At 42.0% G+C, this 13,741-nt stretch overlaps 1 protein-coding gene across 2 annotated transcripts in view; it reads left to right on the plus strand.

Annotated features, from left to right (window-relative positions):
- Positions 1 to 12,718, plus strand: part of LOC106674825 (granzyme K) — a 39,588-nt gene extending 26,870 nt beyond the window's left edge. The window contains exons 2-6 of one of the 2 annotated variants that reach the window (XM_076891318.1): positions 8,196 to 8,347; positions 9,205 to 9,349; positions 10,559 to 10,694; positions 11,300 to 11,569; positions 11,666 to 12,718. In XM_076891318.1, the coding sequence (XP_076747433.1) occupies positions 8,284 to 8,347; positions 9,205 to 9,349; positions 10,559 to 10,694; positions 11,300 to 11,569; positions 11,666 to 11,818 (768 nt within the window). In that variant the 5' untranslated portion in view covers positions 8,196 to 8,283 and the 3' untranslated portion in view covers positions 11,819 to 12,718. The remainder of the gene's footprint in view (positions 1 to 8,195; positions 8,348 to 9,204; positions 9,350 to 10,558; positions 10,695 to 11,299; positions 11,570 to 11,665) is intronic. The other variant, XM_076891319.1, reaches the window with a different exon arrangement.
- The last annotated feature ends 1,023 nt before the right edge of the window (positions 12,719 to 13,741 follow it).

Here is a 13,741-nt window from a genome sequence, read left to right on the forward strand (position 1 = left end):
GAGGAGCGCACAGAACAAGCTAGACAGTGTGATGCAGACATCCAGCCTTCCGACAGTGTTTCTGTGATGTCCGCTGCATTAAGCAGTAAAAGCAGGAGGCGCAGGTCAGCCGTTGGGAGCCAAGTGTCCACTGCTTCCTCAGTACGCCTCAAAGCTGAAATGGAGAGAGCCACATTGCTTGCACAAGCAACTGCTCTCAAACAAAAACAAGAGCTTGAACGACAGGAAACTGAGTTGAAAGCAAAAAGAGAGCAGCTAGATCTGCAAACTGCTATTGCCGCCTCTGATGCTAAAATAAAGGTATTAGAGAATTTTGAAAATGAGCGCTCGTCACATGTGAGTCCTGCATACCCAACGACTATTGATTCTGGATTCATACCATTACCTGTAAGTCAAACTCCAGTCACCAACACAGAAAATGGATATGGGGAATTCATGCCTTTACAAAATCACCCTATTGGTACGCAACAGTCTAGAGTGGATTTTGCAGCAGATGAGCAAGCAGTTGAAACACTCTGTACTGTTATGACACGTCAGAATAATATAACAGAGCTGATGGTGAAACAACAAAAAATGATGACATTGCCACCTTTAGACATCCCTACCTTCAGTGGTGATCCTCTAGATTACAATACATTTGTAAGCGCCTTTGAGCACGGAGTAGAGTCTCGCACTGAAAGTCCTAAGGATCGCCTCTACTTCTTAGAGCAGTTCACTAATGGACAGCCGAAAGAGCTAATAAAGAGCTGCCTTCATATGAAGCCAGATGTAGGCTATCACAAGGCTAAACAGCTCCTCAAAGAGCATTTCGGAAATGACTACAAAGTTGCTGTAGCCTACATGAACAAGGTCTCAAACTGGGCACCTATCAAGCCAGAAGATGCAGAAGCTTTAAATGCGTTTTCACTCTTTCTGACAGCTTGCTGTAACACCATGGCTGAAGTGAGTTACATGGAGGAACTTGATAACGTCGCAAGCCTGAAAGCCATTGTAGCAAAACTTCCATACAAGTTACGTGAAAGGTGGAGATCTGTTGTGTGTGGTATGCAAGAGCGAGGCGACAGACGAGTCAAGTTCAATGATTTGGTGGAGTTTATTAATAAACAAGCCAAAATTGCACTTCACCCTGTTTTTGGTGACATAAAGGATAGCACCACTGCTAAACCATTCACCATTAAACAAAACAGTAACAAGGATCAGAAAAGGGTTGTAATGAAGAAGTCATTCACCACCAGTGCCATACCATTGGACATTCAGGAGAAAGACACAAAGACAATGGAAAACACAAATTATGTGAAACCCACTCCACAGGCATGTCTGTTCTGTAACGGTGGGCACATCATAGACCTGTGTGGTAAGTTTAAGGGCAAGCCACACAACGAAAAGTTGGAATTTTTGAAAGGCAAAGGACTGTGTTTTAGCTGTTTGAAGCAAGGTCACATGAGCAAACTTTGTAAGAGAAAGGTGAGCTGTGAGGTATGTTCTCTTGCTCATCATACATTGTTGCATATCAAGAAAAGGGACACAGACGCTGACACAGAGAAGAAAACTAAGAACAGTGAAAGTCAAACAATCTTAAGTGCCTTTGTCTGTGCAGAGTCTGAGGATTGTGGGCCAACTGGGGCCGGGGAAGATGACTGCACACTTGCAATAGTTCCTGTACAGGTCAAGGCCAAAAAGGGAAGTGTAGTAGTGCAGACTTACGCCTTCTTGGACCCAGGAAGCTCTGCCACATTCTGTACAGAGACATTAATGGACAAATTGAAGATCACTGGAAGGAAAACTGACATACTACTGAAAACTATGAATGAAGAGAAACCTGTCTGTACTCATGTAGTGTCAGGCTTGGAGGTCAGTAGTTTATCTGGTGACGACTTTATTGATCTGCCAGATGTCTTCACACAAAGGACAATACCTGTAGGAAAAGAAAACATACCCCTGCAGAAAGATCTCGAAAAGTGGCCTTACCTTAAAGAAGTAAAACTGCCTCGAATTGAGACTGACATTGGATTGCTTATAGGAGCAAATGTACCTAAAGCAATGGAGCCATGGGAGGTTGTAAGCAGTGTAGGTAATGGACCGTATGCTGTAAGAACCAAGCTAGGTTGGACTGTGAATGGACCTTTGAGAGAAACTGGCTGTCATGCAGACAAGAGAAACCCAGCCAAGGCTAATGCAAACCGCATATCAGTGAGCCGTTTAGAGAACCTGTGGCTTCAACAGTTCATGGTGGATTTTCCAGAGGGAAGAAAACATGATGAAGTGGAAATGTCAAGAGAGGACCATCAGTTTATGGACATGGCCATGGAATCTGCAAAACTGATGGATGGCCACTATACAATATGTCTACCTCTGAAGAACAGATTGGTCAACATGCCAAATAATCGCTCAGTCGCTGAACAACGAGCACGTAACTTGAGGCTTAAATTTCTCAGGAATGACTGCTTCCGACAAGAGTACACAGACTTCATGGAAGACCTTCTTAAAAAGGGCTATGCAGTACAACTGTCAAATGATGAACTGGCGCACAAAGAAGGAAAAGTGTGGTATATACCCCATCACGCCGTGTACCACCCTGTGAAGCAGAAATTAAGAGTTGTGTTCGACTGTGCAGCATCCTATCAGGGCACATCCCTGAATGATCAACTTCTTCAGGGTCCAGATTTGACCAGCAGTCTCATTGGTGTTGTCATACGATTTAGACAGGAACCTGTTGCAATTATGGCAGACGTTGAAGCAATGTTTCACCAGGTGAAGGTGCCTGACGGTGACTCTGACTTACTTAGGTTCCTCTGGTGGACAGGTGGCGACTGCAATCAAGCTTTGACTGAGCACAAGATGACTGTGCATTTGTTTGGGGCCACATCCTCACCCAGTTGTGCCAATTTCGCTTTGAGGAAGTGTGCTGAAGACCAGAGTAGGCAGTTCAGAGCTGAAGTTGTTCAAACAGTATTGCAGAACTTTTACGTTGATGACTGTCTCAAGTCTGTCGCTACGGAGGAGGCAGCTATATCAATGTGTCAAGATCTAATGAAAATCTGTGCCAACGGAGGCTTCCGTCTCAACAAATGGGTGAGCAACCGAAGGAAGGTGCTTGACTCCATCCCAAAGTCTGAACTGGCAGCAGAAATGAAAAGCCTGGACCTGGATCATGGCAAACTTCCACGTGAGAGGGCCCTTGGTCTCAATTGGTGTGTTGAGTCAGACACATTCAGATTTAAGATCAACATCAAAGATCGCCCATTCACAAGAAGAGGACTTCTTTCTGTCATTGGATCAGTGTATGACCCATTAGGCATTTTGGCACCAGCAGTCTTGCCAGCAAAGATTATCCTGCAGGAATTGTGCAGATTGAAGATCGGGTGGGATGACGACTTACCTGAGCACATAAAGAGGCGGTGGACTGACTGGTTAACCAGCCTTCCTGCTTTGGAACACTTCTCAGTTGCAAGATGTTTCAAGCCCAAAGATTTTGGAAATGATGTATTTGCACAACTACATCACTTTGCAGATGCAAGTGAGGATGCATATGGCTCAGTCAGCTACCTACTCATGCGTAACACGAGCAATGAGACACAATGTGCATTTATGATGGGCAAGTCCAGAGTGGCGCCTCTCAGGCCTCCTACCATACCCCGTCTGGAATTGACTGCTGCTACAGTAGCCATTAGGATGGATAGTGTCCTGAGAAGAGAGCTACAACTGAACCTTGCAGAATCAGTTTTTTGGACAGACAGTACGGTGGTGCTCCAGTATCTCCGGAATGAGACCACGCGTTTTCGTACGTTTGTGGCAAACAGAGTTGCAGCTATTCTGAAAGGCTCTGATGTGGAACAGTGGAAACACATCAGCACAGACAAGAATCCTGCTGACTGCGCCTCAAGAGGGCAAAGAGTAGATGAATTTATGAAGAACAGAACGTGGGTGTCTGGGCCAGATTTTCTTCGCAGTCCAGTAGAGTTTTGGCCTAACACTCCATTGAATTGTCCGGAAATCACTTCTGGTGATCCTGAGATCAAGAAGGCCACAGTAAACAAAATAGAGGTGGAAGAAAATGTTGCTCCATTCAAGAGACTGATAAATTACTTCTCATCATGGACAAAGTTGAAAAGAGCGGTGGCGTGGTTCCTGAAACTTAAAGCCTTACTTTGGAGTCTCTGTCAAAAACGTAAAGAGCTATGCGTAACCAGCGTGGAGAATAGCTTTGACAATGATCGACAGCTGAGGCAAAGTCAGATTGACAGTTTCAGGACAAGCTTTAAGCCTACACAAATTTCAGTGGAAGACCTGAATCAAGCAGAGCTCGATATAATCAGATTTTGCCAAAAGGAGAAATTCTCGGAAGAGGTTTCAGCTCTTCACAAGGGACAAAGTGTGAAGCGCAACAGCCATTTATACAAACTGAACCCTGTACTACAGGAAGATCTGTTGAGAGTTGGTGGAAGATTGAGCTGGGCAGCCATGCCGGAAATCGCTAAGCAGCCTATTATCCTGTCTAGAGACTTTCACATTTCTGACTTAGTCCTCCAACAGATACATGAAGAAACTGGGCATGGAGGGCGCAATCACATGCTCTCTGAATTGCGACAGAAGTTTTGGATCCCAAGTGCCAACACAGCCATTAGAAAGATCATCGCAAAGTGTGTGACATGTCGTCGCCTGCATGGGAGAGTTGGGAAACAACTGATGGCTGATCTTCCACAAGAGCGAGTGTTGCCAGATGATCCACCCTTCACCCGGGTTGGTGTAGACTACTTCGGCCCATTCGAAGTAAGACGTGGAAGAACCATCTTAAAAAGATACGGTGTTATATTCACTTGTTTAGCGGTTCGTGCAGTACACATAGAGCTGGCCTCATCATTAGACACAGATTCATGCATAAATGCAATCCGGCGCTTCATAGCACGGAGAGGACAAGTGAAGGCGATTCGCTCAGATAATGGGACAAATTTTGTTGCTGCCAATCGTGAGCTGAAGGAAGCAATCGCCGACTGGAACACTTCACCGTTTCAGCATCTATTTCAACAGCATGGAATTAAGTGGACATTTAACCCTCCCACTGCTTCACATCATGGCGGAGCATGGGAGAGGTTGATAAGATCAATACGAAAAGTGCTGAATTCTACTGTGAGAGAACAAGTTCTGGAAGAAGAATGCCTTCATACAGTCTTATGCGAGGCAGAGTCGATCATCAACAGCCGACCAATCACCAGGGCATCAAGCGACCCAAATGATTTGGAGGCTCTGACACCTAATCATCTTTTGTTGTTGAAAACAAAATCTTCATTGCCTCCAGGATTGTTTGACCAGAATGACCTCTACTCACGACGTAGATGGAAACAGGTGCAATATATGTCCAATCTATTTTGGAAGAGATGGACTAAAGAATACCTACCTCAACTTCAGGAACGTCAGCGGTGGGCCACAGCATCAAGAAACTTTGCAGAAGGAGATGTTGTTCTTCTTGTGGACGACTGTGCACCACGAAATTCATGGATTATGGGAAAGATCATCAAAACAGTTCCAGACAAGAAGGGTCTCGTTCGCCGAGTACGGATAAAGACAAAGACTAATGTTTTGGACAGACCCATCACCAAGATTTGTCTGCTTGTGGAATCTGAATGGGCTAGTGGTAAAGACTAAGCCCCTACGATGAGCCATGTGCTAGCAACCTCTGGCTCTTTCCTTCTTTCTCTCTTTCCTTCTTTTCTTTCTTATTCTTTTTCACCTGTTCTTTTGGAAATGGACAGAAACCAGCCTTAATATACTTTGCAAAGCTGATTGGCAAAGTATTGGACAATTCATTTGTCTATAAATAATATTTTGTCATGTGTTTAAACATTGGATATGTCTAAACGTGGTTCATATTAAGTTTGTAAAGTTAAAAAATGTGGTAATTGTTCTAAGGCAATACATTATTAGAACAATTAGGGGCCGGTAATGTAAGCGCCAGACGTCTGCTTTATATTTTATTTACGATTGAGTTCATGTTTGTTTTATTATTCATAGATTCATTACATAAGTGCAGTAGTAGCATGAAACCCTGTGTGAGAGGGAAGGGGAGGAGCATGGACAGAGAGGTTAGGAGTCTCACGGTTTTCTGACCGTGTACACAGCTAGTATTGGATAACTGCTATTTTTTGGAATTTTCATGCCTTTTTTTTGGAAGGAGTTCATTGTTACATCCTCAGTTTGTAATAAATAAAACAGTCTTCAAACCATAATGCAACTGGAAGCATTTCTTTTGGAAACCAGGAACACGCGTCAGCCATAGACTCCCCTTTTTTGAACTTGGTTTATTGGAAATTACCCTACAGTCTGTTTGAATAATCTTTGGGAGCCCGAAGGTAGTGAAAAACTTGATTAGTGCCTTTTTCACCATTTTAGCTTTCAGTATACGTAATGGAATTGCTTCCAGAAATCTTGTTGCTGAACACATCACTATAAGTATGTATTGGTGTCCGGATTTAGTCTTCGGCAGGGGACCCACACAATCCAATATATACTTTGGTGATGAACGGTTTAAAACTTTAAGACTCTATTCCAGCATTTAGATCACAAGTGAGAAGCATTTCAGGTGGAGACATAACCTTAATAAGACCTACGCCTGCTGGACTTTCAGATCCTTTGCGCTGCTGCTTCCTCCGAAGTGCGGGACAAACAGCGATCAGATGCCCAGGTTCGCAATTCCCACTGTCCTCCTGTCTATTCTTCCGACCCAGTGGGAAGGAAAAACTCCCTTTTAACAGGAAGAAACCTCCAGCAGAACCAGGCTCAGGGAGGGGCGGGGCCATCTGCTGTGACTGATTGGGGTGAGAGAAGGAAGACAGGATAAAGACATGCTGTGGAAGAGAGACAGAGGTTAATAACAGATATGATTCAATGCAGAGAGGTCTGTTAACACATAGTGAGTGAGAAAGGTGACTGGAAAGGAAAAACTCAATGCATCTCAATGCAGCCTACGTCTATTGCAGCATAACTAAGGGAGGATTCAGGGTCACCTGGTCCAGCCCTAACTATATGCTTTAGCAAAAAGGAAAGTTTCAGGCTGAAGAGGGGCCTGAAAACTGAAGGCTCTGCCTCCCATTCTACTTTTAAATACTCTAGGAACAACAAGTAGGCCTGCAGAGCGAGAGCGAAGTGCTCTAATAGGGTGATATGGTACTACAAGGTCATTAAGATAAGATGGGGCCTGATTATTTAAGACCTTGTATGTGAGGGGCAGGATTTTGAATTCTGGATTTAACAGGAAGCCAAAACAGGAGAAATCTGCTCTCTCTTTCTAGTCCCTGTCAGGACTCTTGCTGCAGCATTTTGGATTAGCTGAAGCAGAAAATTAGTTGTCACGGTTCTGGGTCATTTTGACCCAGTATTTTGAGTTCTCATGTTTTGGTTTCATTTTGTATTTTGGGTTATATTCTAACTCTTGTGCTTTGTTGATTTTTTATTAGAATTCTATGTTTTTGTTTATTTGTGTTAAGGGATTAGTTCTTAGGTTTTGTGTCTCTGTGTCTGGTCTGCGTCTTTGTGTAGTTGTTTCTTGTTTCCTGTTTTATTGTGTAGGTCCGTGTCTCATGTGAGTGTATTCAGTTTTGCCTCTCTTGTCTCGTCTCATCAATCACTTCCAGCTGTGTTCAATTTCCTCGTGTTCTCCTGTGTGTATTTAAGTCGTGTCTCCTCAGGTTCTAGTTGCTGGTCCATTTGTTAGTCTCCCGTAAATCAACTGTGTGTGTGTGTGTGTGTGTGTGTGTGTGTGTGTGTGTGTGTGTGTGTGTGTGTGTGTGTGTGTGTGTCTCCCTGCTCTCAACCTTCATGTGCCTCTGCTCACCCTTGTTCGTGTTCATGTTTAGTTGTTCCCAGTATAGTTTAGCTTTAGTTCTGTTTGCTGTTTTCTACTTATGTTTTATATTTACAATAAACCTCCTCCACGCGTGCCTGCATTTGGATCCTCCTTCATTTTTCTCCACACGGCTCATCCTACTCACCGTGACATTAGTGGCCATCCAAGTCTTTATGTCTTTAAGACATTCCTGCAATTTGAATAAATAAGTTATAGTTATAAGTATCCAAGTATATTTCACAAATTAAACGCATATGTTGTGAGGGGGGAGTGTAGATATTACTGATACTCATGACCATCGATTTGAAGGTTTGAGTGAGTGTTGTTTTGCTGACTCATTCGTTTCCACGGTCAGACCACATCCTATGAGCTGAACATATAAAGCTGAGCATCACAGTGAGTTTCAGTGCATTCAGCGTCTGATCAAAGAGAGGGAAGAAGAAATGTCCTGCCTGAAGAATTTCAGTCTTCTCATCTCATGTGTGCTCCTCTTCATCATCCAGCCAGGTGAGTGATGTTTTCCACTCAGTTTTTACTTACTACTTTTGGACAATATTTGCTGTTTGTGTGACACAATAAAAATATAAAAACCATACAGTACATGGTTGAGATGTAATATTTTAACACCAAAAGTATAGATATATTTTGTACATTTCAAGGACTCTTCTGTTATTGGAGTGTATTTTTTTTATGTATCTGTATTATATTATACATATACATTAACAATGAATCTCTGTCCAAAAAATGCACTCAGTTTACTTTTTACTCACTATGAGCATCATTCATTATTCTCCCGCAGTAATTAAGGTTAGGATATGTATTTTTTTATTCCAATCCATTTAAATAACCTTGATCAGATTTGATGGTTTTGTTACAGACTTTAAAAACGTGTTTTTCTTTTCTTTCACAAATGTGGATTAAATTGTGTTAAAATGCACAAAGCAGTGATGTCATGTTCTGTGACGAGGACCCAGGCACAGAGAGACTTGATGGATTTAAGAATCTTATGATTTCATAAAGAAATTTGCAGACTTGCACAGAGATGGTAAAATTATGATGACTGATAACGGAGACGAAGACAACAGACGACGAGGACAAGGACAGGGAGGAACAGGGGTTTAAATGCACCAAGGAGACAGACAGAGAGAACTCCGGACAACTGGAGACATTTAGGGATGCAGGGACTGACAGAGACGGGGTAGAAGTCTCATCCTGACAAGTACAGTTTATCTTGCCTGGCTGGGCAGCTCTCTGGGTGCTCTGTAATTTCCACTGTAATTTAATTTACTTATTGACATTTTAAGAACCAGTCCATTTCACTCATCTGCTGATTTATGTGTCCTGATATTTTGTTTCTGTTTCAGGTCGTGGTTCTGAGATTATTAATGGGAAAGAAGTCGAGCCACACTCACTGCCTTTCATGGCTTATGTGATAAGTGTGACTGATTCTTTGTGTGGAGGGACATTAATCCATCCACAGTGGGTGCTGACAGCTGCTCACTGCACTGGGTAAGAATCTGAGACCTTATTTTAAAAATAATGCAGTATTTATTTTCAATGACTATTATTCCTTCAGTAACTACCCAGAGGTCACTGCCCTCACCTGTGGTCACGAGCTCTGGGTAGTTACTGAAAGAATGAGATCAGGGCCAGAGCAGCAGGAATGTGCTTTCTGTAAGCCATGACTGGCCTCTTCTTTAGAGAAATGGTCATTCATCCAGTCATTGGAGAGAAGCTCAGCTGCTTCTCTTCCACAGTCAAAATAATACACACTGCTATAATTATGCATGCAAAGCTCATAAATTTTAATGGAGAGAATGAATATAAAGAATATTTAAAGTTGAATTCTTGTTCATAGATTTATTTGTTTTACAGAGGTGTTCTAGAAAATGTTATTTGTGATGGAATAACAAGGAAAGTACGGAGCCCTGTGAGGGACATGGGAGGAAAATAAATGAAAATAAAATTTTGCGAGATCCTGAGTTACTTTTGTGAGATCTCGGGATCTCTCAAAATCTTAGGCCACATCTTTCGGAGGCCGCCAGAAGGAAGCTGACAGGGAGGTCGAGGCACAGTGTGCCGGGAGTGCGGTATTCTCGCCGTCTCTTGTGGCCTCGACCTCCCAGTCAGCTATCGAGCGCAGCGGGTGGGTAACAGACGACTACGAAAACATCGGAGCACTTTTTACAAATATGTGATGTCTTGATAAACCAATCAGATATTTGAAGTTTACACAGCTACATTTTTGCCTGATATCTTAAAATTTTATTTTGTGACCCAGAAAGAATAATATTAAAACTAAGCAGCTGCCACCATTGTTGGAAACTGGAATTGGCTGGGCTGCGCTATGAATTCTGGGATAGGATGGGCCACAAAGGAGGTCTCGCAAAAGTTCATCTTCATTTTTTTCCTTCCATGTTTGTTGCGGGGGAAAAAGTGTTGCACTCACTTAAAATAACACAGAAGCCACAGCTACATACACATCAAACATTTGATACATTTCTTCATCTAAAACATTTTATGTACATTTAAATTTCTTCATTCAGCTGGAAGAGAAAATAACGCAGATTCACCCAAAGCTCAGTAACAGCTATAACCCAGCCATATGTAGTAATACACAATAATAAAGAACTATGATGACTGTTTTAGAAGCCGCTGACCTGTTAACCTTTTAAATATGTAAACCTTCATCACCAGATTGTGTTTTTTCTTTTACAGGAGTTACTGGGTGACGCTGGGAGCCCACTCCAGAACGAAAAACGAACATTCCAAGCAACTCCGAGTCGTCGAGAAAAGTTTTCCTCATCCTGACTACTGTTGTGCAAAGCACGACAATGACCTCATGTTGCTGAAGGTAAGGTGATATATCAGGGTCTGATGATGATGATGAGATGATGAGATAGCCTTTATTTGTCAGTTGCAGGTCTTTTGCCCACAACCGATACAAACGATGTAAATGCACTGCTTCTTATTTAGCACCTTTCTACTCTACCTGAGCACTCAGAGCGTTACACAACATGGCTTATTCACCCGAACACATCTTTCTGTGCTTAAGTGCTTTCTATCTAACATTGACACACACTCACACTCTAACGTAGCATCAGAGCACATCGTGGGGTTCAGTATCTTGCCAAAGGATTTCTGACATGCAGACTGGAGAGACCAGGGATCACACACCAAACCATCCGATTAGTAGACAACCTGCTGTGCCTCCTACAGCCAACTCAGGTTTTGCTCACTTAACTAAAACTTAGTTTCATTTTTTAAAATATAAAATGTATTTCCATGTCTTTATAGACATGTTTCAACTCAGCACTGCACATACTTCATATTTTCCAAGCAAAATATTAGAAATAAATGAGTGGTGCTACAACTCTTTAGCAAATATCTGTTTATTTAATGTAGTTAATGTAGAGAGATTCATCACCAATATCTGAGATTCTTTTTAACTTTTTTCAGCTTAAAGAACCGGTGAGGAAAACCAGGGCAGTGCAGTGGCTCGAGTTTGGCGACACTGTGAGAGACCCGGCAGCTGGCAGCACGTGTCTGGTGGCCGGATGGGGAGTAACTGAAACAAAACAACCATCAGATGTCCTCATGTCTGTCAATGTGACTGTGGTCGACAGGCAGACGTGCAACTCTCGTGATTATTACGACCACGACCCTGTTATCACTGATGACATGATATGTGCTGGTTCAGATGGTACAAACGTCGCTGATACCTGTCAGGTACGTATGAAGAATACATGTATTTTTCCTTGTTTGAGGTAAATGTTCATTCAGCTCAACACCTGAAACACTGTCATGTGTTTGTTCTTGCTGCAGGGGGATTCAGGAGGGCCGCTGTTGTGCGATGGAGCGCTGGTTGGAGTCACTTCTTTCGGAGAGGGTTGTGGTATCATTAAAAAACCTGGAGTCTACTCGTTTGTCTCAGAGAAACAACTGTACTGGATCAAAACCACGATGAAGTTATTCTAAATGTGTGAAACCACCAGCATGATTTGATTTCACAGGTGTCAAACTCCAGGCCTCGAGGGCCGCTGTCCTGCAGGTTTTAGATGTGTCCTTGATCCATCACAGCTGATTTAAATGCCTTAATTACCTCCTCAACATGTTTTGAAGTTCTTATGAAAGGTACTGGTAATGAACTCATCATTTGATTCAGGTGTGTTGACCCAGGGTGAGATTTAAGACCTGCGGGACACCAGCCCTCGAGGCTTGGAGTTCGACACCCCTGCTGTAGACCATTATCCGGTTTATAATTTCATTGCTCCTTTTAAATTTTATGATAGCTTAGTTTCTGCTAGCTTGCTGCACTTTTTTTTATAGATTCTGCACTTGGCTAGTCTGCTGCATACACAATTGGAAACACAGTTTGGCATTTTACCCTCTTTCACCATACAAACTGTACAGAAACAGGGTTATTTCTAATAATAATTTTTTCAAATAAATTAAAGAATTCCCAAACATAAGTGTTCCTGGTTGTTGCAGTAAAACCAGGGAGAAGCATTTTTTATGTATATACAAAACCAATGAACGTAAAATATTATTGTATTATATCCTACTGTTTTATTGTAGGGTCTACTTTACAATATAAAGCACCTTGAGGTGACTGTTGCTGTGATTTGGTGATGTTTGAATAAAATTTAATTTAATATAATTGAAATTGAAAATAAAAAAGTGAGATATTCAGACTGTCAAACAGATTCAACACATCTTATACAACCAACTGAAAATGAGGCTTGTGGACAGTTTTTTTGAAAAAGACATTCTTTACATTCTTATTTGTTCCATTTCACATTATGACTGTGTGCTTGATATACTTGCTACTTTTTTACTTTCTAATAAAGCTGGAGGCATGAATAAATAAAGACACAATTCCTTCTCTTTTTCTTTATTTGTTTGCACTGCAGTTTCAAACTGTACCTTTCAAATGTCATTGTTAAAATGCTTAGAGAGTTTTATTGTCATTGTGCAGTTTCTTGCAAAGTGAAAGTGGGTAGCTGGGCCACAAGGTGCAAAAGTAAAGAAGGGAAAACAATATACAATGAGGGGGGGAAATAAATAAAAACCAATATATATGTATACATGTGTGTGAGTGAACTAATATACATGGTGTATACATAAAAGATTGAAACAGAAACATAACTACAGTATGCAACTGTGCAGAATAGAATAAAATAAAATACTATATACAGTAGAATAAAATAGAATAAAATATACAATAGGATAAAAATAGAATACAAATTCTGTATACAACTGAGTAAAAATACAACGATGCCAGAAAGGAATATTGCACTTAGTGTTATTGCACATGTGTGGATGTGTGTGTTTGATCAGTTGGAGTCTTTGTTGTGGAGTCTGACAGCAGTGGGGAGGAAAGACCTGCGAAATCTCTCCGTCCCACACCGTGGGTGTAGATGATCAATAGCAGCATTAGAGTGGATGTGTTGGAGAAGTCTGCCACCAAGGACTTGTTTAACTTCCTCAGTGCCCTCACCCCCAGTGATGGGCAAGTCTTTCCCCTCATCTTCAGACTCTGCTTCCTCTACAAAAGACATGTCACTGGGATTAAGGAAGTCCTCGAAATACTCCTTCCACCAGCATGCAATATCCTCAGTTCAAATGATCAGCGCTCCACTCACACTATACACAGTGCAGATATATCACTGCTTTCCCCTCTCGAGTTCCCTGATGGTTTGCCAGAACCCTTCGAGGCAGTCCAAAAGTCTTTTTCCATGGCCTCTTCGAATTCCTCCCACACCCAGGTTTTTGCTTCACCCACTGTAAAAGCTGCGTTCCACATGGCCTGTCAGTACATATCTACTGCCTCTGAAATCCCACAGGCTAACTAAGCTTGATAGGACTCCTTGTGCCTGATTCTTCCCTTTACCTCCAGTG

Source organism: Maylandia zebra, linkage group LG12 (assembly GCF_041146795.1).
Source record: "Maylandia zebra isolate NMK-2024a linkage group LG12, Mzebra_GT3a, whole genome shotgun sequence".
Lineage (NCBI taxonomy): Eukaryota > Metazoa > Chordata > Actinopteri > Cichliformes > Cichlidae > Maylandia > Maylandia zebra.